The sequence below is a fragment of the Triturus cristatus genome, chromosome 3_2, assembly GCF_964204655.1.
Source record: "Triturus cristatus chromosome 3_2, aTriCri1.1, whole genome shotgun sequence".
Lineage (NCBI taxonomy): Eukaryota > Metazoa > Chordata > Amphibia > Caudata > Salamandridae > Triturus > Triturus cristatus.
This window is the reverse complement of record NC_140584.1, coordinates 970,451,681-970,478,855: the sequence shown is the minus strand read 5'-3', so window position 1 is coordinate 970,478,855 and position 27,175 is coordinate 970,451,681. Positions and strand designations below refer to the sequence as shown.

Genomic DNA, 27,175 nt, shown 5'->3' with positions numbered 1-27,175 from the left:
TCCACCACCCAAAATGTGCGCTCTCATTTTACCTGAATCGCACACAACACTTCCGGGTGGATGACCAGCTCTTTGTTGGCTACGTAGCCGCCAAGAAAGGTCAGGCCGTACACAAGCGGACTATCTCCCGATGGGTCGTCTTGTGTATTAAAACCTGTTATTCTCTGGTAAAAAAGGAGCCTCCGGTGGCGCTGCACGCCCATTCCACAAGGGCGATGGCTGCCACTACGGCATTGGGACGTGGTGTCCCCTTACAAGACATATGTCAGGCAGCTACGTGGTCCTCATTGCACACTTTTACTAAGCACTATTGCCTGGACAGCCAAGTCCGGAGAGACGGCTTCTTTGGCAGTTCTGTTCTCCGGGACTTCCTGGTGTGATCTTGGTTCGCAGACCCACCACCGGGGTTGGTATTGCTGGGGTATCTATTCTAAGGGAAGTAATCTATCACTAACGTGTTTCTTTCATATGAGCAAGTTACTTACCTTCGGTAACGATATATCTATAAGAAACATTAGTTAGTGATATATTCCTTGCCGTCCCACCCATCCTCCCCGTTCTGCAAACTGATTTCTAGGGTTATGGTCATCCCTTTCAGGGCCCTTGTTTCAATGCACCAGTGGTCAGTATCTTGCATGGCTCTGCGTTCCTGGCGTGGAAAGTCATGTATAGAACTCATGTCAGCGTGCGAGGGCGGCGCATAGTAGCTGCCGCGATGTCATCTCGGTGACCATGACGCCAACGACGGACGTGGAGACGCACGACGCCACCTTCCGACACGCAGGGGTACTGCTGACGAAAACTTTCCGGATCCAGTCTGATGCCTGGGAGTGATTCTAAGGTAAGGAATGTATCACTAACTAATGTTTCTTACAGATATATCGTTACCGAAAGTAAGTAACTTGTTTTTTAAGTGCCCAACATTAACATGTTTGTCGAGTAACTTGCCACTTCATTCCTATAAGGCTGTCGACTATTGCTGTAGAGCACTTCTGATCCTTGACAGCATTCTTATGCTCCTTCTAGGTTATAGTTCGGCAGACAGGCTACTCCGTTCCACGCTTCTCCCTTCTTCTCCTATGCACGCTTTGTTTCCCCCACATTGACACTCTTGTATGTTCCTTCCACGCCTCCCTCCTTTTTTGATGTGCTCCTTGTTCCCTTCTCCACCAGTCCCTCTCGTTGTCCCAGAAAATGACTGCTCATACATGGCACAAAGACCGGGTATTTGGCTTTTGCATTTCATAGGAATGTTAAGTGGGCTATACTGAAGGCTTCTTAAATACTGCCCTTGTCATTTCTGTGTCAAAATAAGGTTTTGTGGAAAGGAATTCTTCATTATAGTCCTTATTTCTAATTGTCATAGAAAGTAAAAAACTACTAAAACAAAGGCCTGTTACCATCCAACCTTTATTCGGCAAAGAACTATATTAAAGGCAATGAAATTTCAATACTGTCCATCTTTTCTTTCTTTGTTTTCTCGTATATCTAAGCTACATGTTTAATGGTTTAAACTCAGACATGTTGGCTTTGTTAGTACTGCCATTTATCTTTTACAGCTGAACATGCCTGCTCTGACACCTTCTCCCCTCTACTATACCTGAATTATGTAATTCAGTTCCCTAGGGCATCCAGCGAAAGGGCGCCAGCTTGGGTGCCTTTCATGTTGGTATGCTAGGACCAAACTCCCATGTAAGCCCACAGCAACCGCTAATCTAAAACAATCAAGAAATCTAGATATATTCACACCTTAATCAGACTAACCTGCAAAAGGCTGGCGTGACTCAAGCACAGGTATAAGCCACATCTAGCTTGCTCGGTTGGGACAGCCACCTTGGGCTGAAGGGGATAGCTGCTTTTGGACACAACACACCTCCCGCTTCTTACGGTGGTATAGCCATACCTGGTCTGAGGGGGCAACCACACCTGATTATAAACCACATCCAGCTCATTGGGGTGGGATAGCCACTCTTGGGTTTGAGAGTAAAAATTACTCTTGGGTATAACCAATATCCACTTCTTTTTTCCAACCGATTATGCTATTGGTTTTAAAGAATAATCTACGCATTGGGCAAACGGCACAATCTTATTGGGTCTCCCGGTCCCTGGTAGATATTTGGGAATTAGTTTGGGAGAGAAAAAATAAGATGTAGGTTAGTGACTCATTATATGCCCAAGCTCCTTTCTTCTGGAAATCTGGTCAGAATAGTGGTAGCATAGCATTTAATTTCCATTCTTTACAAACAGGTCTTTCTTGAACGTTGGTAAAACAAGACAATAACTCTGAGCGGCAGAAATCTGGTAGATAAACTCTGCTCAGTGGCTCTGTCATGAGAGGGTCCCTTCCTGATATGAGTCAAGGCTTGGAACTGAGTGCCACCCTTCTCCTCTACCTTTGAGACTTTAGTGTCTTTTCTACTGTGAATATATGTCTCTCTCTAAATGATGAGCTAGATGCAGTACTGGGTAAATGCCCAGAATGCCAATCAAATGGGCTAAAGTTATTTCAGGTTTGAAGACTTGAGTTGCTTCCCATCGAGACCTTTTACCTGGTGTGAATAAATCACTCAATGTAGCTCTAGTACTGGACACATCTGCTGTGATAAGTGGAGGTGAAAGGAGGGCACATGGTTGGACGGGTTTTTTGGTTTCAGCTGCAGTGCCTTTTCTGCTAAGCCGTGTTTGAGATTGGGATATTCTTCTTTGAAAAGCTTAGGACACTGAATATTGTACTGGCATATATTTCGACAGGACAACCAGGGAGAATTTGTCTCACAGGACTATCAAAACTCGCAAAGAGGAGGAAGAAGTTCTCCACAAAACAAGACCAGATGCTCAGACTCACCATTTGCAACCAGTCCCTGGCTAATGCACTGTTTCTGAAGAAGCTGGTTCAGGTGCCATCTAGACTTGGCTGCTAAAATCTTGCATAAAAACACTACTAGTACTTCTCTTCTGAATCTGGCAACAATATATTCTAGATTGCCACAAGGTTCTTGGTGAGATTTTTTTTAGTTGATGAGAAACCAATATTCTTCCAGACATGTGCGCATTTCTGCCATAATCGTCGCTTGTGCTTTACTGCATTGTGGAATTTACCAACCAGTGTTTTAAGCAATGGTGAACTTTTAGACCCACTTTCATGAAGTAGCCCAATCAGGAGACAATGTCTTCATGAATCGCTGAAATAATAGACTGAAGGCCTTAAATTGAAATTGGGATTACTAAAGGCCTTGAATTAAAGCTGGAACTGTTAATCCTGATCAGTGATCCAAAGGCAGGCTGGGCACTTTCAGGGGGACTCAGCAGAGTGATATGTTGATCATCAGAATTATTCATGCCAAGCCCCGCCTCTGAAAACCCAGCTCTCCATCCTGGCTAGCATAAGGTCAGCTTTAATCATGCGCAGACCTCTTCGAGTACTAGAGCTGGTCAGAAATTTTGATTCATATGCTGTTCATGAAGTAAATCTTTAAATAGGTAGCACAAATTCCGCTTAGATATTTATTTATTTTATAATTTTATATAGCGCTGAACCACCCGAGGGGTATCTCTGCGCTTGTAACATATGGACAACCATGGCAAACGAATTAAAAAAGATAATGTTTCAAAAGCTTTATGAACTGGAGAAGGGTCATATCAGTGCGGAGTTATTGAGGAAGATTATTCCAGAAACTCGGGGCAAGGTAAGAAAAGGCTTTGCCACCGGTACGCGACTTCTTGATTCTGGGAATAGAGAGTAATCTTTTAGATCCAGATCTAAGAGAGCATATGGGAGTATAGGTATTAAATTTCCTGGCAATATAAGGACTAAGCTTATTTAAGGCCTTAAAGATCATACATCCTATCTTAAATTCCACTCTTTTTTTTCACTGGGAGCCAATGAAGCTTTATTAACAAAGGCAAAGAGGGAGTCCTAGGCGGTAAACCTGTCACTAGACGGCTGCCATATTTTGTATGACCTGTAGTTTTCCTAGGGAGGCTACATGCGTTGAGAAAAGCAGAGCTTTGCAATAATCGATTTTGCTCATAATCAGAGCCTGAATCAAAGTCTTCCTGGTCGAAATAGGAAGCAGGGGAAAAATTCTCCTGAGTAGGCTCAAAACATGATAACAAGTGCTGATTGTTGAATTGACATGGGCATCTAAGGTAAGTTCTTGATCAAGCTTGATGCCAAGATTTTTTATCTCCTCTTTAGGAGTCGGTGCTTTCCCCAGCTCCTCAGGCCACCAATTAGGCGACCAACAGATGGCAGCACCTCCAAACAACATAATCTCAGATTTTTCGGAGTTTAATTGGAGGAAATTACTTTGCATCCAAGAGGCAATAGCCATCATACCCTGGGAGAACATATGTTGTGTATCTGTTCTTTTTTTATCAAAGGTGAGGAGGAGTTGGGTATCATCTGCATAAGAGATAGGACTGAACCCCAGATTTCTCATAAGTTTCACCAAAGGGGTCACATAGATGTTAAAAAGGGAAGGTCTCAAACAAGAGCCCTGAGGGAAACCACTGGTAACTTGAGAGGGAGCAGATTTGTAAGAGCTCATAGTAACTGCCTGAGTTATGTTTGTCAAGAAATCTGTCAGCCACTTCAGAGCAAGTCCTTTAATTTCAAGCCCCTGCAATCTCGACAACAGGATCTGATGTGAAATGGTATCGAATGCTGCTGAAAGGTCAAGCAGCACCAAAAGTGCCGCTTGACCGTTATCCAGAGCCATCCTGATATTGTCCGTTACCTCCACTAGGGCAGTCTCCGTGCTATGCTTAGCTCGAAAGCCTGATTGAGAGATATCAAGTGCATGAGTGGACTCAATAAACGCCGATAGATGTCTATTAATATGTTTTTCTACAAGCTTGCTCTGTAGAGGAAGCAAAGAAATGGGGCGGTAATTGGTCAACTCAGAAGGATGAATTTTTAGGTTTTTGCGAATAGGAATAATTTGAGCGTGTTTCCATTCTGGCGGAAGACTACCAGAATTTAGAGAACTATTGATAATGGAACATATGGGTAACGCAAGTTGAACCGAAAATTTAGATGAGACTTTAGCTGGAATAATGTCAAGAGGAGAACCAGATTTAGTGCATTCCAATAGGGATGATACTTCTGTGTTAGTAACACTAGGAAAGGTGAGTAATTGAGACTCTTCATTAGTATAGATCGTTAGATCTACTGTGGAGACGGGAAGGGAGGTGTTTGATGAGATAATTTTTTGATAGATATTTTCAATTTTCTGAATAAAGAAGGAAAAAATATTGTCACATAAGGTTTGAGAGGAAATATCTCTGGTCTCACAGGATTTAGGATTAGTGAAATCCTTCAGAATTTGAAATAGCATCCTAGAGTTGTTTCCTGCTTGATCTAACAAGGATGCATTATGCAGTCTGCGAGCCTTTTTAATATTATTATGATAGTTGGATATTGCAGTCTTATAATTAGTTTTATCTTGCTCATTGTGCGAAAGACGCCATGAACGTTCAAGCTTCTTACAAGAGCTTTTTTCCTCTCGTAAAGCGGAGGAGTACCAATCAGTGGGGGTTACCTTTCGGTGGATGAGTGAGAAGTTTCATAGGGGCTGTCTTATCAAGCACGTTTGAGATAAGAGAATTGAAATGGTCGAGTTGTTGATCAACATTATAGAACATGGTTTCCCTGTCCCAGGAGAGAAATAGAGAAGAAAGATGATCAGGGGTCAATTGATGCCATGGTCTATACTGACGAGTAGCTGGAGTTGTGGATGCAGCAAAAGTACAGTTAGTAGGGCTAATAAGTTGAAAATTTATTAGTGAATGGTCAGTCCAAGTAAGCGGGTAAGTGTCACCACATTTGATATCCTGACAATTTGTTAGAATAAGATCTAGAGTATGGCCAGCTACATGAGTAGGAGCGGAGTTAATTTTAACTAATCCAGAGGCAGCCAGGTCTTAAAGACATAGCCTTGCATCCTGGTTCTGGGCATCTTCGCTATGGATATTAAAATCTCCTAGCAGAAGAAATTTATGAGTAGCAGTTATATGAGGAAAGATAAAATCTTGCAATTGACTGGTGAAGTTCAGTGTCGGGCCAGGAGGTCTATATACCAATGCGCCTTTCCAGCTACATCGTGTAGAGAGATCTATTCTAAATACGAGGCATTCAAACGCCTCTGTACCCATTTGATCTAGAATGGTGATTGCTAGGGCTACTTTATGAATTATAGCTATACACCCGCCCGCTCTGCCTATCCTATCCAATCTCGAGATACGATAACCCTCCGGAATGGCCAAAGCAATGGCAGGAGTGGAAGATGGTTTAATCCAGGTCTCAGAAATGAAGCCCATCTCAGGTTTTAGATCAGTCAAGATATCCCATATGTCTGCAGCATGCTTGGGAAGGGACCTAACATTAGCCAGAAAACAATTCCACTTAATATTGTTCCCTGGAGGAGGTAGTGGATTAGAAGAAGAAGTATTTAAAGAATCAGACGATTCTTTAAAGTTAAACTGTCGAATAGTAATCAAAGAAGGACAGAGACACTCAGTGCTCTGAAATCTACAAGCTCAACATGAAAAAGGGCCCTCTAATACGCAATATAGGTGAAAGGATAGCTTGCAGGGGGCGGGCTTAAGATCTAATAAAGAGTCACGCGTGTATCTGCGAAGTAGGTTTGGGATTTGTAATGTAGGTAATGGCGATCTACTAGGGGTCCTGGCTTCTGGCGGCGAACTGGCGTGGACGGGTGCAGACGTGCTTGCCTCTGGCGCGCGCGCTGCGCGCTTGCATCTTCCCGGTTTAAGTATCCCCAGCTACTAGAGCGCTAACCAAGATGGCGCTCGGTTACTGGCCTGGCCTGAAGTTCTGGTATAACTCGCTAAGTAGCGAGATGTGTTTTTCAATTTTAAGTGCAGGTGAGTGGGCAGCAGACTTTATTTAAAACAGCAGCCAAGTGAAATCTAAAAATATATATTTAAAAACAAAGCGAGTGATGCATGCAATTACCTACCCTCATCGCTATGAGAGGGCAGGGTGCCGCAATGTCAATGAGAACGAGCAAAAACAAGTTCAGCGTTCGCGCTTAGTAATACCATCTGTTACGATGCGCGCTTGCATCTTCCCGGTTTAAGTATCCCCAGCTACTAGAGCGCTAACCAAGATGGCACTCGGTTACTGGCCTGGCCTGGAGAAGTTCTGGTATAACTCGCTATGTAGCGAGATGTGCTTTTCAATTTTAAGTGCAGGTGAGTGGGCAACAGACTTTATTTAAAACAGCAGCCAAGTGAAATCTAAAAATATATATTTAAAAACAAAGCGAGTGATGCGTGCAATTACCTACCCTCGTCGCTATGAGAGGGCAGGGTGCCGCAATGTCAATGAGAACGAGCAAAAACTAGTTCAGCGTTCGCGCTTAGTGATACCATATGGCTTTTTGAATAAAGTGCACTCTGTCTCAGACCCTGAGAAGTCCAAATTCATATAAGGTGGCAAGGGGAACATCCTTCTTGTTCTTTTACCCCAGGAATGGTGGTCCAGTGTTTCTTCTGCCGCTTCAGCTGACATTTTTTGAGGAGGACCATGGAGGAATTTAAGTATAGATAAATGTTCAATTGTAGCAATAGAGACACACCCCAAGCTACTTTTCCCTAATTTCTGGAGCCTTTTTCTTCTCCTTCCCCCGTGAAAAGAATAACTTTGATAAACTCCTTGGCCTTTAGAAATTGGTGGAAGGGCAGTTGCCCACTTGTCCTTCTCTGGAGAAGGGAACTTTTTAAATTATTTGAGCTCCCTCATATAAGCTGGTAAAAAATGTTTCAAGAATGGGCTCCTTAACTAGAGTAGGGGACTGGAAATGTAATGGTGGGACGGTGTTGCTGAAGATTGCACTTGTGGTGATAACCGAAGTGTGCGGGTGCAATGGGGGATGGGGCTTACGGTGTTCATGTTATATTGTATCTTTTGATATTGTTGATAACAATATGTAAATCATCTGTCAAAGTCAATGACTTGCAATGCTTGATATAGCAGATGTTTCTTGGGTTAAGGAGCACTGCACTGTATATGACTTTTTGACCCAAAATGTATTTTCAACAAAAAAAAAAAAGCATGGGCTCCTTACATACTCTCCTTGCAGCCCATCTCTTGAGCACTGATGATGAGGAGGAAAACATTATCTGATAGAGACTTCCAGCTGCAGATTCCTTACCTTAGAATAATCCCAATGGCGTCTGACTGGATCTGGAAGATTTTCGAGCAGTACACCTGCATGCTGGTTGGTGGCATTGTTCGGCTTCGTGTGGTATTGGCGGAGTGCCTGCTGGAAGAGATATCCACAGTACCTATATAGGGGCTTCCTCGGTGTGCTGATGTCAGTTATTTCCTTTCGTCTCCAAAATATGCTGATTTCGTCGGGACTACCCCTACCCGTCATTCACTTTTTGGCTGGCTTTTCTGACATTTTGTTGAACTTTTTTGACATTTTTCTCCTGGTGTGAATGTGTCACCCCAAAAACTGTCTGGTTTTAAGGCATGTGGGGCCTGTCACAGGCAAATGTTGGTGGCAGATCCCCACTTGTGTTTGGAGAAGGACCACAACTTCCAACACCTGTACGGACTCCCATGCCATGCATCCCAAGGCACTGAGGAAGTGGTCCCTTAAACTGATAGCCATCCGACGTTGGCCAACTCCATGAAGCTCGAGATCCTGTTCACGCGGAAGATACTGGGATCTTATGTGGATTCTCTCCTGATGTTCGCTGTAGAATTCCAAGTCATCGGGGAAGTCCCACATGCATAAAAAGTCTGACGAGACGCATTAGTGTCAGCACTTCAGGCCTCGCAAGTCGGCAGAAACTGAACGCATGTCCACGGTACGCGAACCTTGATTTTCCCGGAGCAATTACCCCTGCACCTCATATTTGGGTGGCTTGGCTCCTCTTGTGCACTTTTGGGCCACATGGTCTCAGGAGGGACCCCTACTGGATCCAAGCTGACGGGTTTCTCCTCAGCACCAGTGGGGACCATGGATCCTTTGCTGGATCTGGAGTGGAGCCGTCTGCAAGTACGAGAACGTAATGCCTGTTTTAGTGCCGATGCCCCTGGTGCCACCCCATCAGTATTCCTGACTTCGGACATAGCGCTGGAATCCTGACTCTGGCACCGGCTGTGTCCATTCTTCTTGGAGCAGAGCCAGTGCCTTATTTATTTGACAGGCCTGGGGAGGGAGATAAACGGGAAAAGTCTATGGACCCTTATGGTTATCAGCTCCCTTAAGAACAGAACGGGATAACTGGTATTAGGAACTGGCGGAGACCAGTGGGTTAGACACTCCATCCGACAGTGGCCTGGTCTCTGCTCCTACCATGGCTACGAAGGAGGGTGCAACTTTTGTTGGCCAATGCATTAAGATTTGCTATCCCCTTAGGGCCCGCAAGCTCACTACACCAGAGTCAAAGCTACGACCACTGCACTAGTCAAGCAGTAACGTAGGTTTCACTACACACGTTCACCAAGTGCTACTGCCTGGACAGTCCGTTCCGTCATGATGGACACTTTACCCATTTGATCCTGCAGGACTTTCCAGTTTAATTGGTTTTACAGTCCCTTTTCCGGGGAGATATTGCTAATCTAGGGTAAGTGAAATGCAGCTAGAAGTCTCTCTCAGGTGAATAAGTTACTAACCTTCGGTTGCCTGGTAGAGACTGTATCTAGCCACAGATTCCTTACCAACCCACCCCACTCTGCAAAGCTTTTAAAGGCCTTAGTTTGTCACACCAATGGTCAGTGCTCTTCGTGGCTCTATGCTCCCTACATGGAAAGCACAAAAGTAACTAACTTCAGAGTGCCGAGGTGGCACCTATATATGTACTGCAGATGCCTCTTCTGGCATAGACAATGCCACGTGGAGCCAAATGACACCACCTGCCAGCGTGCAGGGGTACTGCTCAAAAATACAGATCTAGTCTTATGTCTTGGATTATTCTAAGGTAAGAAATCTTCAGCTAGATAGTCTCTACCATATAAGGCGTTACCGAAGGTATGTAACTTGTTTTTTTTAACACTCACTTGCGAAAAGAATTGTGATTCTCCTTCTATACTATATCAACAAGCTGTTTTTAATCCATGATAGCCTCTGTGTGTCTAGTAGCCATGGAAACCTGATGTCAGGGTATCTTGTTCAGAGGTAACACCTTTGTCCATCCCCTGCCCTACCACCATGAGGTAAAATGAGAGCCCTAGTGGCTACTAGCTGCCAGACATTTGCCATTTCAACAGCCGCTCTGCCAGAATTGGTGAGCTCAAGAAAAGACACTTAAGTTATCTTTACTCCTGTGCGGTCTAAACAAGTGTCATTTGTGCCCTACCTTCTGCCCTTGCCACATGAAAGAACTGAAATTCTATTTTGTCGACACACACATATTTGGACTCCCTCTTGTGGGGAAGACACATTAAGTTATGAGGAAGTACCCTCACATCTGTTTAAAGTTGCCAGTGCCACTGATGCGCCCCACATTGTTGGAATCGTTGTTTAACCTGCAAGCCTGTGCCGAGCACTGGCCTTAATGAATTAAAAATATTAGGCGCTCTCTTGCAAAGCTGTGACACCTCTTCCTTGAACACGAGAGACAAAAAGCCTGCCAGATAAATGATGGACAGGTGCCTTTTCTAGAACTATACCATGGGGAGGGAGCAGCTTGCCTAGTGGACTAAAATGACGTTCATCTTGCAAGATGGTGTACCTCATAAAAGTAGGACCTAGAGTGAGGAACATGATGAAGCGACTGTTTTCTGCACATATACATGTAACTTTGTGATTTTAGGTCACTTTAATTGTTGATTATTTTGTGTGCAAAGAGAAACTCAAAGGTTCATTTAAGTCAAGTACATTTATTCTGATCTATCTGGAATTGAAATATTTCTGCACATGCAGCATGTATAAATGTGCTTTTCTTGCAATTATCTGTTGCTGTTATGTTTGCAAAGTCTAACTAACAGCCCAGATGAAATATCTTGATCTGCAGCGTGTATGGTCACAAATATGTTAGTTATTGAGAACAGTAGACCATACAATCAGACTTAATCTTTCCAAACATGATGAAGGCAAATGTGTTCCACAGTGTCTGTTTTATTAATCTGTGTTCTCATGGGCATTATTCACCTTTTCTTTTCTTTTTTCCATTCTGTAAAGCTTCTCTGCCTTGCTCTAACTCAGCAGTTTTCATGCAGCCACCCTGTCATCAAGGTACCATTTTCTTTCATCCTATTTGCACGAGTTACTGCTTGCTCTTCTGTAGAGTGAGGTTGAGAGCATGACGAATAATTAACTAATTTATGTAAGTACAGGGCTGGCTCAAGTCCACACTATCACTTTTAGTGTCAACTGTGCCATCGCTTGTAACTATAACTTATCTAGTGTTCATTGCCATTCTCCATAAAAATAAACAAAATAGATTTTGGAAATCAGGTTCCAAAATAATGTGTTTTGTACCTGATGGAGGTTGTTAAAGTAGATGTTTTTTAAATATTTGATTGAGGACTTGGTCCTGAAGAAGTAGGGGATAAACGCCTGTCGGGAAGGGAGGATGTGGGCGTTGTGGTGGGAATACTATTAGTTAAAAGCTGTTCTCTTGATCAGCACTCTTCTTAACTTCCTTTAAAGCTCCACAGCCGACTGAGATGCACTCCTGTTGGTTCTGTTGATCAAGTTAGGGGGGAATAGTTTGTCGCAATAGTTTTTTGAGAATGTATTAGAAAAATTACAAGCTATACTGGGACTCTTAAAATCTTAATTTTCAAAAGGAACTAAGAATAAGGTGGAAACCTGCCTTATCCCTCTTAACTCTGTATTTCATTAAGAAATATACTGTAGCTCATAACGTTTTCTTATGTATTTACACTTCCTTGCCACATAAAGTGAAATGCACTTGCAACAATTGTGACGACTATATGCTTCCGTGCATGTTAAAATGTTTCACTTTTCCACGAACAAGGTTTCCCCTTGGCCGGAACTTCCCTCCCCCTTTCTCTGAAATAAATTATTAATAACCGCTCAAGATCTGGTTATTGCTCATGAAACTGCCCTGGCATCCCCAAAGTCCTCTTCGGATTATCTTTCTGACAGACAAATAATTAAATCGGAACTCTGTCGCATTCTCCTTACTTTTGTGTGAAATAAAAGCAGTTTGTCCTTAAAACTATAGATCTTGGATGTGAACTCTATTCTCTATGATGGACTTTGTATTCTTGATATATTTATTGGCTTTTGGGACAGGAATATCCCATGCATGCCGTCGAGGCATGTACCCTGAGTCCACGACTGCGTGTGTCTGGTACCCTAGCTTTTTATTTTTAAGCCTCTCCTAGGCAGCGCATGCGAGCTGTCTCTTCAAGACATGCTGTATCTATAATATAGGCTTCAAGCCCTGTCCATCTTTTTCATTGGTTCCTCTGTGTCCTTTGTAAATGCCAGCTTTTATTTGGTGAATACGCTTAGTAGTCCCTTCTTTTGGATTTTTGTATCCTCCCATGAAGATTGCTCCGGTTACATGTGCTCTTACTCTTCAGGTTATTTAGGATACTTAGAGCGCACTCTTTTTTTGGTTGGCCTGCCTCTGCTTGTGTTAGGTGTTCATGTTTTGCTTACTTCGTAAAGCGACCTGATGAAAGGTTCACAGCCGCTTCATTTGCCGTGCTTGATCTTTCTCCACGGCCGCCGTGTAGTTTTTTTTTTTTTACTTTGGGGGAAAAGTAAGGTGCATGGGTGCCTCCTCTGGACTTGTTTGGGACTTATTTATTTGTCCCTGTCAATAGGCAGGCTTCTCATACAAAACAAAGGCTGCTGTTTTCAGTCACTCAGACAGCCCTGTAAATCATCTCTACCATTCCACGTCACTGCCACTTTCTGCGCTGGTCTTCAAAGTTGTCTAAGCTCGTCTCCTGACTTTCACAGCCCGTTGGCCCCTTGCTCTGCTTTCAGGAGTTTCCTTTCAATCTTGCCCGTGGGAGGGGTTCTGTTACGCCTAATTCGGTCTCTCTCTTTCCCTCCAGACTCCGAGGACAGGCCCAGCCGCAGCATAAGTGTCAAGGCACACGTACCCAGCTCTTCCTACATGGTGCTGTGAGGTGAACAAGAGAGGGTGCCTCACAACTGTTATGGAAGGTGTCTGGGATTCAATTTTGCCTCCGGTTGGAGATACAGGAGGCACCAAGAGAGAGCAAGCCAGGCACTACTGGTTCTACACTGGTTGTCCCTTCGCCCGTATTGCATTAACATATGTACAGCTCCTAGATGTCAAGCTGGGCTCGAGGAGGCACCGACACTCGGTAGCCATGCCTCAATAGTGTGCTGCTGAGCGTGGACTCTGTATTCATTTGCAAGAGTGTTTATCTACTCAAAATGTAGCTAAGTGCAGCATATTTCTGTGTTTATATTTCCGATTGCAAAATTGCTGTGCTGGATCTGGTTTTGCACACCAATAGACACAACTCAAGCATACTTTGCACCAATAGAGGTAGGAATCTATAAAGACGCTGTTGCGCTTGGTAGTTTCTACTATAGCTTTGATGGGTTTTAACCTCCTGTCGCACAAGGGCGACTGCTTACTTTCTGAGCTCTTCCAATATAACACTTAGTTCCAGTTTTGAGATTCTCACATGTTGCAGCAGAGAGCCAGGGTGAAAAGAAGTGGTGGGTGGTGAAGAGAGGGTAAATTAGGGTCACAGGATGTCCCGGCTGATAGATAGGCAGCTCAGCGAGGCATACTGCTGCAATTAGTTGTCAGTACATTAGGTAAGTGAAAGCAGTTCTGGGAGTGCCACAATAAAAGAAGACATTCTGAAATTCAGCTGCTTAGTAGGCATCTTGCCCGCCAGCATCCAACTTTCACACACCCCAATTCGGGTGGCGCATTGAAAGCCGAAGCTTCTTGTGAATTCATGCTCATGATGCACGTAATGGCCTGTAACAGGTTTCACAGGTTCGATCTCGCAGCTACTAACTCGCCCTTGTAAGTTGTGGCTCACTTCCCCCCTTTAGCTGGGGCGTACGGAGTTCTGCCACCATTAACTAGTGTCACCCACATTTCATGGCAGCTGCGTCCACGAAGCAGCTCAATAGCACATGCCCTGAACAAATACCTCACTTTGCTTAAACTTCTTGTATCGTATTACAATTGGATTCCATTTCATCCACTTCAAAGCAGGATGAAAAGATTAACTGATCGTGCTGCGATTGAAATAAGAAACATCAGTGTAGTAAAGTACTCCTTTTGGCATGGTTATCCCCCACCTTTTGCCTGACTGATACATCTTTGACTGATTGTGCACTGGGTTCCTGCTAACCAGGTACCAAGTGCCTTTGTTCTTTTCCAAAACTATACCTTTGTTTCCACAATTTGTACTCCTCTGGCACACATGTAATTCTCTTGTAAAATGTATCATTCGTACCAAAAGCATTGTGACCAGAGGGTCTCTAAGGGCTGCATGTATTGTGCCACCCTAAAGACCACTCACCAAACATATGCACACTACACTGCAGCCTGCGTGTTTTGGTACAGATAAAAGGGAAGAGTCGAGTTGGCTACATTCCTGTGTGCCAGGCCTACCAGCACTGCAAGAGGCATAGGTAAGTCACATCTACAGCAGGCCCTACAGCCCTAAGGCAAAGTGTACTACACCTCTTGTGAGGGCATAACTGCACAAGCAGATACTTCCCTATGGTGTCTAAGTCCATTCCTAGACATTATAAGTGCACAGTGAAGCCATACTGAGTACATGGGATAGGAGCTTGTCACTAGGAGTTCCACAGCTCCATGATGGCATCACCGAATTCCAAGACGTTTGGTTACAAACATCTAAGATTAATGAGCCCACACTGATGCCAGTGTTGTCTTCTTTAATAAATGCACACAGAGGGCACCTCAGAGGTGCCCCCTGCAAACCTACCAAACTACAAGTGTGTTCCTGATTTGTCTGCACCATCCTGCCACTTCTATATACGTTTCTCACCCCCTGAGGTGGGAGCCCCTTGTGGGTCAGAAACCAAGCCGGTTTTGCGTGGAGTGGCTGCACACCTACCCCCAAGCAGGAACAGTATAGCATGGTGGTGAACCTCAGAGGCTTCCTGCCTTTTGTTATGCTGACCAGGGCCTCTCCAGCTAGTGGCAAGGTCAGCAGGAAAATTAGTAAGCAGGAGAGGTGTGTCCCCTCTCAGCCAGGTTAACCCATAAGGTGCCCTGCGTCGAATTGACCCCCTCCTTTGAAAATCATCCATAATATTTTGGAGGATTCTAGACAATAGGATTAGGGGTATGTCCTCTCCCCAGCAGGAGTGGACATACAAAAGGTGTAATCACCCTAAAGGTAAGTAGCCCATTGGCAACTTCTTTCTGACCCCTTGAACGCCCCTAAACTGAATATTTAGGGGCTACCCTGAACCTTAACCCTCTGATTACCAACAACCTATGAAGAAGAGGACAAAGAAGAGGCGTACAACACCGAAGACTGAAGACACCAACTCACTTGGCCCCAGCCCTACCGACCTGTCTGCAGCCCTCAAAGACCCTGCTACTGTAGAACGACTCGTCCCGCAGCCCAGTGACCGCCAGAACGCTGAGAAGACTGCCTGCCTTCTACAAAGACTCCTGATCTCCCATGGAAAGTGGACTAGTGCAAAAGAAAACCGTCTTTAAACACCAAGTGTTCTGCCTGTGGACCACCTCTGCACCCACGGGCCGTGTCCAAGAGGTCCACTGGTCCAGAAAAGGTTCCCCAGTGATCCTGATCAAGAGTCCCTCGTGGGTTGACCCCTGTCGGACTCAATGTCAATGCCTGCGGCTTCTGTATGACGACCATCCCCCCCAACTCCCCCTCCAACTGTGCCCGCATTGGTATGCTGACTTCTGATGCCAAAGGACACCCCTGCACCCAGATCCCTAGGCCTTGAGGAGATCTACCAAAGATGCCCCAATGCTCCTGCACATCCCAACTTACCTGTGCAGCTGTAGGTTTCCATCAATCTGCCTCCTGGCCTGAGCTTGCAGCCTTTTTCCAAGTTTGAGATTCCCAATTGGGCGCCTGATGCTGTGTTGGCACACTGCGCCCGGACCCCTGTGCCACTGGAGGTGTAAGTTTGGTGCTACCTTGTGCCTCCCCCCGTGCTTACCTTAAACCCCAGACACTGGGTTCCAAAAACTGTGCTACTCACCTACCTGCAAGTAGTACTACTACGATTGTCTCCTTTCTTCTTTGGATAACATTGGCACCAGACCCCATGTTTGAGCTCTGCACCGGCTGCCCCAGTGCAGCTGGTGGTGCAGTGAGGTCACTTGCCTGAACCTTGCCTGGCACTGATTCTTCATTCAAATGCTCAATACCATAAATCGTTTACTTACCTTCATATTACAGATAGTGTTTCCTCCATTAGGATAACATTGTACTGATTGAAAAATGCAGTGTCCACTTTTAACATTGAAAACCAGTGATATTGCAAAAACTTATTTTACTGCAACAAAGGTTCTATAAAATAAATATACAAAAAGTAATATTTTTACAAATGTAGTCACTGAGTGTCAACAAATGCTTAACACTGCCATCTGATAAGCCTAACAGCTCGCCCACACTACCACAAAAGAGCATTAGTATTATCTACTTTAGCCTCTGTAAAACCTCTGTGGTGCCACTAGACCCTATGCACACTATACCTTACTTTGATATACTATATACAGAGCCAGCTTCCTATAATCAGGTTTTACCGATGTGCTGATAAATTGCAGTAGGCCAATCATCATGTTTGGGCATCTCATTATAATCTAATTGCAAAAAATATAATGATTTGGGGGACCAGTCATAATTTTCATGCTCAAAGAAACCTGTGCCATGTGTGCAATCGCTTAGGTATGTCCATTGGCGAGTAGTGTAAATACTTTTCTTACCTTTTGATGATTCCAGGACCCAGGAATGTGTTTCAGGCAATTTGGCATTGTTTAGTTTACTGATGTTCCTTGGTTTGTCATAAATTAAAGCACCAAAACCTCAGCATCTGCTGCCATTAATCTGTCGTGTCATCAGTCATCTGAAGAATTTCCCCTTCACGTGGCTTCTCTCAGCCCAGAGACTTCACATAGTAACACCCTTCAGGGAATTTTTCTCCTCACCCTCCCTGCTTAACCGGCTTCAATATTGTCCCAACTCAGCCTTCCTCCCCCTTCTTTGTTTTCCTCTTCTGAAGTTTTTTATTGCTTTCTTTTGGGATTGTGTTTCTTCTTGGAGTTATTTCTGGGCATACTTTATCACAGGCACCAGTGTTTGCTTAATCCCTAGCCCTACCAACCTTGCTGTGTTCACAGTGTTTGTGAAAAACATTATTTTTACATTGGTGTATATGTGCTTCCTTTGTTTTAAAAATGCTTATAACGCTTTTTTTATTATTACTTTTCAACATGCTGCACAGCAGCCAGACTGCTGTACAATATAGCTTAAAGACATTGTCAAAGCCAATAGCTTTGGCTAAACACTTTTAAAGTCCCAAAGGCGAGACCTGTTGGCCATGCCAATGCTTGTTGGCCCTGGTGGCGCACTACTCCAGCTTGTGCGCAGAGGCCTAGGCCTAACCCTGTCATGAGTAGATTCTGGAGTTGTCCTGAGACCCAAAGGGGCACACTAAGCACCCCCTCATATACTGACAGTGGACTACTGTTCCCAGTCATGGCTTTAGTACATAGATTGGTGGTGGCAGCATACCTTGTTTTCAGAATCCATAGTCTGATCACGCTTTTTCATCTGAGTCACTAGAGTGGAGGCCTACAGGCTCACTAATACAAAGCTCTGCTTCTTTGCGCTAACAGCCCAAGTGCGCATTATGCTGGTTGGTGTGTAGCCTGTTTGTTACATGCATGGTGTGTTTCTCTGAACCAGGAAAATTGATTTTTGTTGTCCCTCCTTTTTTTTATTTGCTTTTTGCAAAAGACAGACATGCATTTGTGTTCCCTAAAGCTGGAGGTAAAAGACCTAGACATTAAATCAAGGGGAGTGGAGACAAGGCTTCTTTAGACATTCAATTATGCATTTTGCATAGCAAAGAGCTGCTGATTAGCCTTGAACACTGTCATATGGAGTGAAGGGTGGGACTGTAGGATGTGGTGCAAGGTGAGGAAACATTTAGATGGGGTCTTGCCTTTTGTCTTCTCCTTGGCAACTGGCATCCAGGTGTAGAAATCTCACACTTATTTGTGTCTTTGATGTGGGTATTCCCGGTTGGATTCTAGCTTACTTTGAGAAGCATCACTCTACATAAAGGCTGTATCAGATAGAGATGTCTAGCCGCAGATTCCTTACCTTAGAATTCTTCTCATTACCCTTGCACGTTGTTAGAGGACTCTGTGTGACTTCATACAGACGGGGTCCACGTATGAAATGTCACCGGAGTCCATATAAGCCCCTCCCCAGCGCACTGACGTCAGTTTCTTTTTTTCCGAGCGCACAGCGCGAATCCGAAGAAGCGGTTACCTCAGGCCATTTTTGGCCTACTTCGACATTTTCTTCATTGAAAAAGTGTGCTTTTCTGTTCAAACCTTGTGGGTCTTGTGGACAGCAAATGTCGTCCAAAGACCCTAACTTCATTTATATGTGGTGCTGGGGACAGCACGATGACTGAAGAATGCAACTCCTGTCGTCTTCTTACGGGAACATCAGATGAAGCTCCTGTCAGCGCATCACTCGCAGTCATTGCATGGTCCATTCGCGGGCTTGGTCAGAAAGCCGTTCTCGTGGGCATCATTCTCCATCGTCGTCCCACGGTAGGTCTCGATGCAGGCAGTCGAAGTCGCAGCATCCCCAGACTTCACTGCACAAAGATTCCAACTTTCATGCCTCCTCTCACTTGCTAGTTGTGGACTCAGTGCACGAGTTCGCCCCGCGCCTCCCTGTCTACCTTGGAGCCGATGCGACTCTGACCCAGATGCGGGTATATTATTGATCTCTGCATGCCATCTTTGGGTCTTCACCTTCCCCTGATGCATCTTCGGGCCCCAAAAACGGGAGAGGTTCCTCGAGTGTGTCCACACCGACAGGTTCGCACTTGGCTTCAGTTAGGCCCTCAGTTTCGATGGTCGCCTCCATCTCGATGCCATTGCAGAGCCCTTTGGGGTTACCACCTTCAGCACTTTTATCCGATTAGCCGACTCAGACGGCGCCAATCAACACCAAGCCACTACTTCTTTCCGATTTGGAAGCGATGCCATCTCGGCGCTGGTCGACATAGAGTGTGGAGCAAATGGTGCCGCCTATATCGGACACCCTGCTCTCACTTTCTGTTGAGCCCTCAAGTGTTTCCCTTCTGAGGAATACTGTTTAGGAGTGGATGGGTACAAGTCGGGGTTTCTGCCTGCCATATCTGATGCTGCTCAGCCTCCTGTGGAGGATAGCTGGCTAATTGAACTGGGATTAGAGTTGCTAAGGCAAGTTGCGCTGACTTTGGATTTAACTCTTCCTTCTTCAAAAAAAATCAGCTGATGCCCTAATTGGCATTCTCCATCAACGCCAAACAGGGGTGGAGCCAGTACTTCCTTATAGTGGCGCTCTATATGACATTGCATCAGGAGCTGGTCTAAACCTGATACCGGGGCCGGCTGAATCGATCCATATCTCACAGACACTGTACGCACCCTGGTGATCCGGCCGGTCTCCTCCTTCACCCTTCTTCTTGTAATTTGGTGGTACAGGCTGCTTCGGCCTTGTATGATATTGAATCTCTTCCTAATGTTCCGTCGGACAGAGATTCCAGGAGACGGGATGCTTGTGGGAGGTATATCTTCTCCACAAGTTCTACTTTGCATTCCATTAATACATCATGCATTCTTGGACCCGTTTCCCATACATTTGGGATTCCTTGAGATGTCTGTTGTCATTGCTTCAGACAACACCTGAAACGAGATTACCCAGTTGATCCAAGATGGCCAACAGGCGGCTAATAATCCTTAGATGAGGGATGAATACCACTGCTTCAGTGGCTTCTTCAGTGGCACTACGCCATAGTGCCTGGCTACACACCTCTGCTTTTTCGCCGGCTGTTCAGACCACTTTCGTTGGTATACCTTTTAATGGCATCCACCTTTTCGGTGCTCATGTATACTCTGCTTTGCGGCGTTTTTGCGACTGCCGAACTAAAATAGAAACTTAGCTCTGTTCCTGTCTGTCTCCCTAAATACACCCATTTTAGTTAGTATGGGGGATGTTGACCCTTCATTTCTTTCTCGATTGATCATTCCATGATGGTGTCTATGGTTGTTTATCCCACCTACTGGTGACACCCAGTGTGGTATTCCTGCTTCCTGCAGGTATTACTCCTATCCTTCTCACACTGTTGATGACAATGTATGGTTCCGCACTACTTATGATAGCCACTTGTGATCCAGAGTTTATGAGCTCTGACTCGAATCCTACTTGCTTGCACTTTTTAACCTGGCACTTCATGTTCATAAATAACATTTCATATCCCTTATATAGTAGGGACCTTTCACTTTTCTCCCACTCAGAGTTTCTATATAGTTTGTTCAGTGATATTCCTTTCTAGTGCATCTCTCGTTTCTCCTTGATCTATACAGAGATCACTTTTCTCCTACCCTTCTTATGTAATTCTGTTTTGGCAAAGTCTCTAAATTTTCACTGGAGAAGTGGAATACATGCCACAGTCTCTACTCTGTTGTCCATGTTACTGGCCAGGCCATTATTTCCCGTTAGGACATTCTTTTCTCTCTGTCCTTCATTTCCTTAGTGAGCTTCTTGCTCTTCTACAGCAGGGTGCACTTTTAATGGACTACTAGAATGCACATGTTTCATTCACTCCTTGAGATTTGGGGCGTGATGTTATTGCCTCCCTGATCACATTATTAGTTCTTAGGATGTGGCAGTTTTTTCTGAAGATCTGCAAAACTTTAGGGGAACTTGCATTGAAATCTGTGATCATTCGGATAGTCCCTTCCTGATTACTTATAGGAGGGGCCCCTCACTAAAGAATCATCTAGTGCATAGTCACTATACAACTACACCAGAGGAGAAAAAATCAGATTGTGGGGTGCGACGGCTGGTGAAACTGACTTTGGGAAAAATATATATATGTATATTACAGTGCATATATATTGCATATATCTTAATGCACAAGTTAGTTGTGTAACGATATATCTGTAAGAGACATTACTTAGTAATAGATTCCATACCTTAGAATAATCCCAAGGCGTCAGACTGGATCCGGAAAGTCTTTTTGTAGCAGTACCCCTGCGCATCAGTAGGTGGCGTCGTGCGGCTCTGTGTCCGTCACTGGCGTCGTATGCTCCAAGATGACGTCACAGAGACTACTTAGGCGCCACCCATGCCCGCTGACGTCAGTTCTGTACACGACTTTCCTCGCCAGGACCGCAGAGCCATGCAAGAAACTGACCACTGGTGCCATGAAACTAGGGCCCTGAAAGGGGATGACCTTAAGCCTAGAAATCAGGTCGCAGAACGGGGAGGATGGGTGGGGTAGTAAGGAATCTATCACTAACTAATGTCTCTTACAGATATATCGTTACACAAGTAGTAACTTGTGCAACTGAAAGAGACCCGTTAATGATAGATTCCTTACCTTAGAATAGATACCCCAGCAATACCAACCCCGGTGGAGGGTCTGCAAACAGATTACACCAGAAAGCCACGGAGAACAGAACGGCCAAAAAAGCCGTCTCTCCGGACTTGACTGTCAAGATAGTAATGCTTGGTAAACGTGTGCAGCGAAGCCCACGTAGCTGCCTGACAAATGTCCTGCAAGGGAACGCCGCGTCCCAAGAAGGTAGTGGCTGCCGTTGCCCTGGTAGAATGGGCACGCAGCCCCACGGGAGGCTCCTTTTTAGCCAAGGAGTAACATGCTTTGAGGCACAGAACGACCCACCGCGAGATGGTTCATTTGTGCACAGTCCGACCTTTTTTGGTGCCCAAGTAGCCAACAAAGAGCTAGTTATCCACCCGGAACTGCTGTGTACGCTTCAGATAGAATGCAAGCACACATTTTGGGTCCAGACAGTAGAGCCTCTCCTCCTCCCTTGAAGGATGTGGAGACTGAAAGAAGGTGGGCAAAGTGATGGTCTGCCCGATGTGGAAGGGCATGACAACCTTTGGCAAAAAAGAAGGACCGGTCCTTAACACCACCTTGTCCGGATGAACAGAATGGAAAGGAGGTTTGGAAGAAAGAGCCTGGAGCTCACTCACTCTTCTGGCAGAGGTGATAGTTACCAGGTAAGCCGTCTTAAGAGTAAGAAGATGCAAAGGACCGGTATGAAGGGGCTCGAGGGGAGCGCCCATCAGATATGTCAAAACAAGATTCAAGTCCCATTGAGGCATTATGAACGGCACAGGTGGAAACGTGTGCGTAATGCCTTTCAGGAAACGGTTAACAACCGCGGACTTAAACAGAGAAGGCTGATCTGAAAGCCTCAGAAAGGCAGAGATAGCCAAAAGATAACCTTTGATAGTGCCCAGAGCAGAGCCCTGCCAAGGATAGTAGGAACAGCAGGACCTCAGAAAGGGGATCCCTAGACTTTGCTGTGCACCATGCCACAAACTTGTTCCACCGGCAGGCATATACCGTCTTAGTGGAGGGACGCCGGGCTGCCAGAATGACATCACAGACTTCGGGAGGAAGATCGAAAGCTGTCAACTGTCGCCATTCAATCTCCACGCATGGAGGTCGAGGCTGGACAGGTTTGGGTGGAGGACCGTCCCATGCTGCTGCAACAGAAGATCCTCCTAAAGAGGCAATTGGATCGGGGGATCGATCGTCATGCTGAGTAGCTCGGGATACCGGTATCTTCATGCCTCAATCTGGAGCAACAAGGATGACTTGGGCCCGGTCGCACTGAATCTTCTTCAGCACTCTGGGCAGAAGTGGTATAGGTGGAAAGGCGTACAATAGACCACAACTCCGCCGAGCGAGTGCCGCCTTGGAAATTCCAACACGCAGAAGAGATGACATTGCGCATTCTCTTCGTTGGCGAATAGATCTAACCAAGGCTCTCCCCACTGCTGAAAGACACCTTGCACCACGTCCGAGTGCAGACGCCATTGGTGATCCATCAAGCAGCGGCGGCTGAGTTCATCCGCCCTGGCATTCAGAGAACCTGCCAGGTGTTGAACCACCAAGGTAATGCCATGATGATCCAGCCATGTCCAGAGGCGCAGAGCCTCCTTACATAGGGTCCAGGACCCCACCCCGCCCTGTTTGTTGCAATACCACATGCCGGTAGTGTTGTCTGTGAACACCTGCACCACACTTCCTCGGACAGAGAGAAGCAATGCCTTCAGTGCAAGTCGGATCGCCCGCAGCTCCAAAAGGTTGATATGGAGCCGGGACTCTGCCGTAGACCAGAGTCCTCTGATCTCCGTCTCTCCCAAGTGGCCTCCCCATTCCAGGGGGGACGCATCCATCACCACTGTGTGCTCCGGTTGGGGAAGGGAGAGGGATCTGCTATTGACCCAATCGCGATTCGTGAGCGACCACTGCAATTGTCATGCAGTGCCCTCCAAGATCTGGAGATGATCGGACAGGTTGCCCTGATGCTGTGTCCACTGGAACTTCAGGTCCCACTGCAGAGCCGCATAGGCCATCTGGCATGTGGCACTAGCAGGATGCAGGAGACCATCAGGCACAGGAGCCGGAGGGTCATCCTGACTGAAACCCGGGATAGAGGCTGAAAGATCGGAATCATAGCCTGAATATCCCGGACTCACTGCTCGAGAGGATAAACCCGAAACAGCGTTGAATCCAGAACCGCTCCGACGAAGGGGAGCTTCTTAGAGAGACTCAGGTGCGACTTCGGCACGTTGATGGAGAACTCCAGCAAATGCAGGCGGTCGGCCGTAGGCTGAAGGTGGTTGACGACTGTCTGGGGCGAGCCAGACTTCAGCAACCAGTGGTCGAGGTAAGGGAAGACTGACACCCCTGACCTGCGCAGGTGAACTGCGACCACCGCCATCACCTTCGTGAACACCCGAGGGGCGCTAGTAAGGCCGAAGAGGAGCACGGCAAACTGAAAATGCTCCTGGCCTACCGTGAACCGCAGGTAACTCCGGTGGGCCGGCAGGACGGGAATGTGAAAATATGCGTCCTGCAAGTCCAACGCTACCATCCAGTCTCCGGGGTTGAGGGCAGCCAAGACCTGAGCCAGAGTCGGCATTTTGAACTTCTCATTCCGGAGGAAGCGGTTGACGTTTCGGAGGTCCAAGATAGGACGCAGACCCCCTTTGTCCTTCTTGGGGACCTGAAAGTAGTGGGAATAACAACCACTCCCTACTTACGGACCAGGAACGCATTCGATGGCCCCCCTTTGGCCAAGAGGGCCATGACTTCATGCTGGAGAAGGACCAAGTGATCCCCCGACATGCGATGGCACCGAGGTGGCATGGTTGGGGGGGAGAACTGAAGGGGAAGGGAGTAACCCCTGCGGATGATCTGCAACACCCACTTGTCCGATTTGATATCGCGCCAGTGGGGGAGGTGTTGGCGGATCCTACCACCAACCGGTGTGGGGTGCTCCACAAAGCTTGGATTAGGAAGGTTTGGAGGTAGAAGCAGCGGGGGCGGAGGTGGCCTGACCCCCATGCTGATTCACAGACATGCCCCTGCGGAAGCCGCATCCACGGCCACGCTGAGGCCGGCTCTGCACAGGCTTGCTGAAGGAACGTGCCTGGGCGCCTCTGCCGTGGCCACGAAAGGAACGAAAACCAGGAGTGGCCTTGCTCTTTGCGGAAAGACCCAAGGACTTGGCCGTGGCCCGCGAGTCCTTAAAACGCTCCAGTGCACTGTCGCCCTTACCGTCAAACAGGCGAGTGCCATCAACGGGCATGTCCATGAGCGAGCTCTGGACATCGGGCGAGAATCCAGTAGATCGCAACCAGGCGTGGCGATGCAGCGCCATAGTCCTAGAAATCACCCTACCCATTTAGTCCGCGGTGTCCAAACCACACCGAAAGGCGAACTTAGCCGCATCTTTACCCTCAGCAACAGCTTGGGACAGCACAGCGTGGATCTCCTCAGGACACTGAGGCAACACCTGCACAACCGTATCCCACACCGCGTGTTTCAGTGGTGGCCCGCATCAGCGTGCTTCAGATTGTACCTGCTCGCCCCTGTTCCCCCTTTGGTGCCTGGGTGTGCACTTGGTGTGTTACTTGTTCCCGCGTGTCCTTCTAGGACATTGCTCAATTTCTACCTCTTGCCCTTTGGTTCCTAGCTGTAGCTTCACCGGCCTCCCTTCTGTGGGCTAGCCTGGTAGGCTCTGGTATGGTAGTATCACTTCATGTTTTTCCCCAACCTTTGGTTGGTATCCACATAGTGCGCCATTACGCTGAGAGTGGTCCTTCTTCCTCCTTCGTTCGGGTGTGTGTCTCTCTCTCTCTCTCTCTCTCTCTCTCATAGATATATATATATATATCTGGTGCCGTTTCTACATCTCATACTTATACAGGTGTGGTGTAGCACCATTCTGGCATTTATTTTGTGACGCCTTGCCTCCCATTATCTTTTGTCTTCCGAGCTAATTGGGTTGCTGTTTGGCTGTCCTGCCACAGCCTTCCCCATTGTCCGTCACTCTGTAGCCGGCTCAGTGCTTGGGCACTTTCTGTTGTTCTGTCGCAGACAACCCCCTCTCCTCCCCCCGCCCCCAGGGTATGGCTATGGTATATATTCTAAGTTAAGGAATCTGCGGCTAGTTGTCTCTATCAGATGTACGAGTTACTTACCTTTGGTAATGATGTATCTGGTAGAGACGTTGTCTAGCCGCAGATTCCTTAATGCCCACCCATCCTCCCCGTTCTGCGAGAACATTTCCAGGTGGGCTTCTCCTATTGCCTACTTTCAGTTGCAATTGGTTTTCTTTCAAGGGTGCTCACGTAGTTGCGCCCCTTTCGGACTTACCATATGCAGCTGACTCCCTCCCAAGGGCTTTTTCCTGTAGATGGTGCCTTTGACTAGGGGCTCTTGTCTTGTCTCTTAATCTCTGTTTCACACTTCCATTATTATGAGGGAAGGGCCAGTCTTTTCATACCTTCTTGAAGTAAATTGCTGTTCTTTCTGTGCTCCGTCCTTGTTGAACGGCGCGGTTCTATATGGTGATAAGTCTATTTTTGTCTGTTGAGATATTCTTCCCTTGTTGCTCGCACTTTGGGAAGGGTCAACGCTTCGCGGGGTTCTATCTCACAGCTTTGTTCCACTTTTACATTTTCAACTATATGAAGACAGTGTCTGATACTGTCTTTTCTCATGGTGTTTTCCACCATCCGCCTTATTTGTTTTGCGGATTTTTCATCCTTCGCACACTGCTCCCATACTTTCACAGTTTTATTGGTGGCTCGACGTTGTGCCGCGGAAAAGTTTCTCCAAAGAAAACTGACGTCAGCGCGCCGGGAGGGACTTATATGACCTCGCTGATGTCACGTACGTGGAGGACGTCAGGGCTGGGTTGTGTGGCGCTGTCCCCCGGCGCGCAGAGGTGCTACTGCAAAGAATTTTCCGGATCCAGTCTAATGCCTGGGGATATTCTAAGTTAAGGAATCTGCGGCTAGACAACGTCTCTACCAGATACATCGTTACCGAAGGTAAGTAACTCGGACGTCAGGTCCTGAGTGCATTTGTTGCCTATATGGGACTTCGTTTTCCTTGCTGACTATATTTTGCATGGCATCAAGGTGTTTACATTTCTCTTCTCTCACCATGCTTCTTCTGTAGGTTAATGGCTTCATCCAGCTGCATATGGATTTTTGCTACTAGTTGCAAACCAATGGTTCCGTCTTTGCGCTTCTTTGCTGTGAAGTTGGTTGTTCTTTCACAGACGGTTCTGTTCAGTTGTGCTATACGGTGTCGTACAGCCTTGTCTTAAGGAATCTGTTATTGTCATCAGTGTCACTTATGGAGTTACTTTATTTGGAGTGACTTTTTCCCACTTTGTGGTGGTTTTCGCTTCATTTTACTGCAGTTTTGTCAATTCTTCTAATACACTGCGTTTGGCATATTATGCACAGGACTCGGTCCTGGCACTTCGTTTTCCTTTCATTCAGAGCTTACAAGTGTTTACACTTTTTTCCTTCAATTTTGATGATTTCTGCTTTTAGTGGAACTTCTGCTCCTCTAATGAATAAATATTATTTTTAATTCACTTGCCTATCCTTTTGATTGGC

At 46.2% G+C, this 27,175-nt stretch overlaps 1 protein-coding gene across 12 annotated transcripts in view; it reads left to right on the top strand.

Moving 5' to 3' along the window:
* The window catches only part of NF1 (neurofibromin 1), a 1,956,660-nt gene that overhangs the window by 1,896,645 nt on the left and 32,840 nt on the right, over positions 1 to 27,175 (top strand). For 6 of the 12 annotated variants that reach the window (XM_085649547.1, XM_085649541.1, XM_085649546.1 and 3 more), the window contains one exon: positions 11,163 to 11,216. The exons of the other annotated variants lie outside the window; for them this stretch is intronic. In XM_085649547.1, the coding sequence (XP_085505673.1) occupies positions 11,163 to 11,216 (54 nt within the window). The remainder of the gene's footprint in view (positions 1 to 11,162; positions 11,217 to 27,175) is intronic. 12 annotated transcript variants of the gene reach the window in all.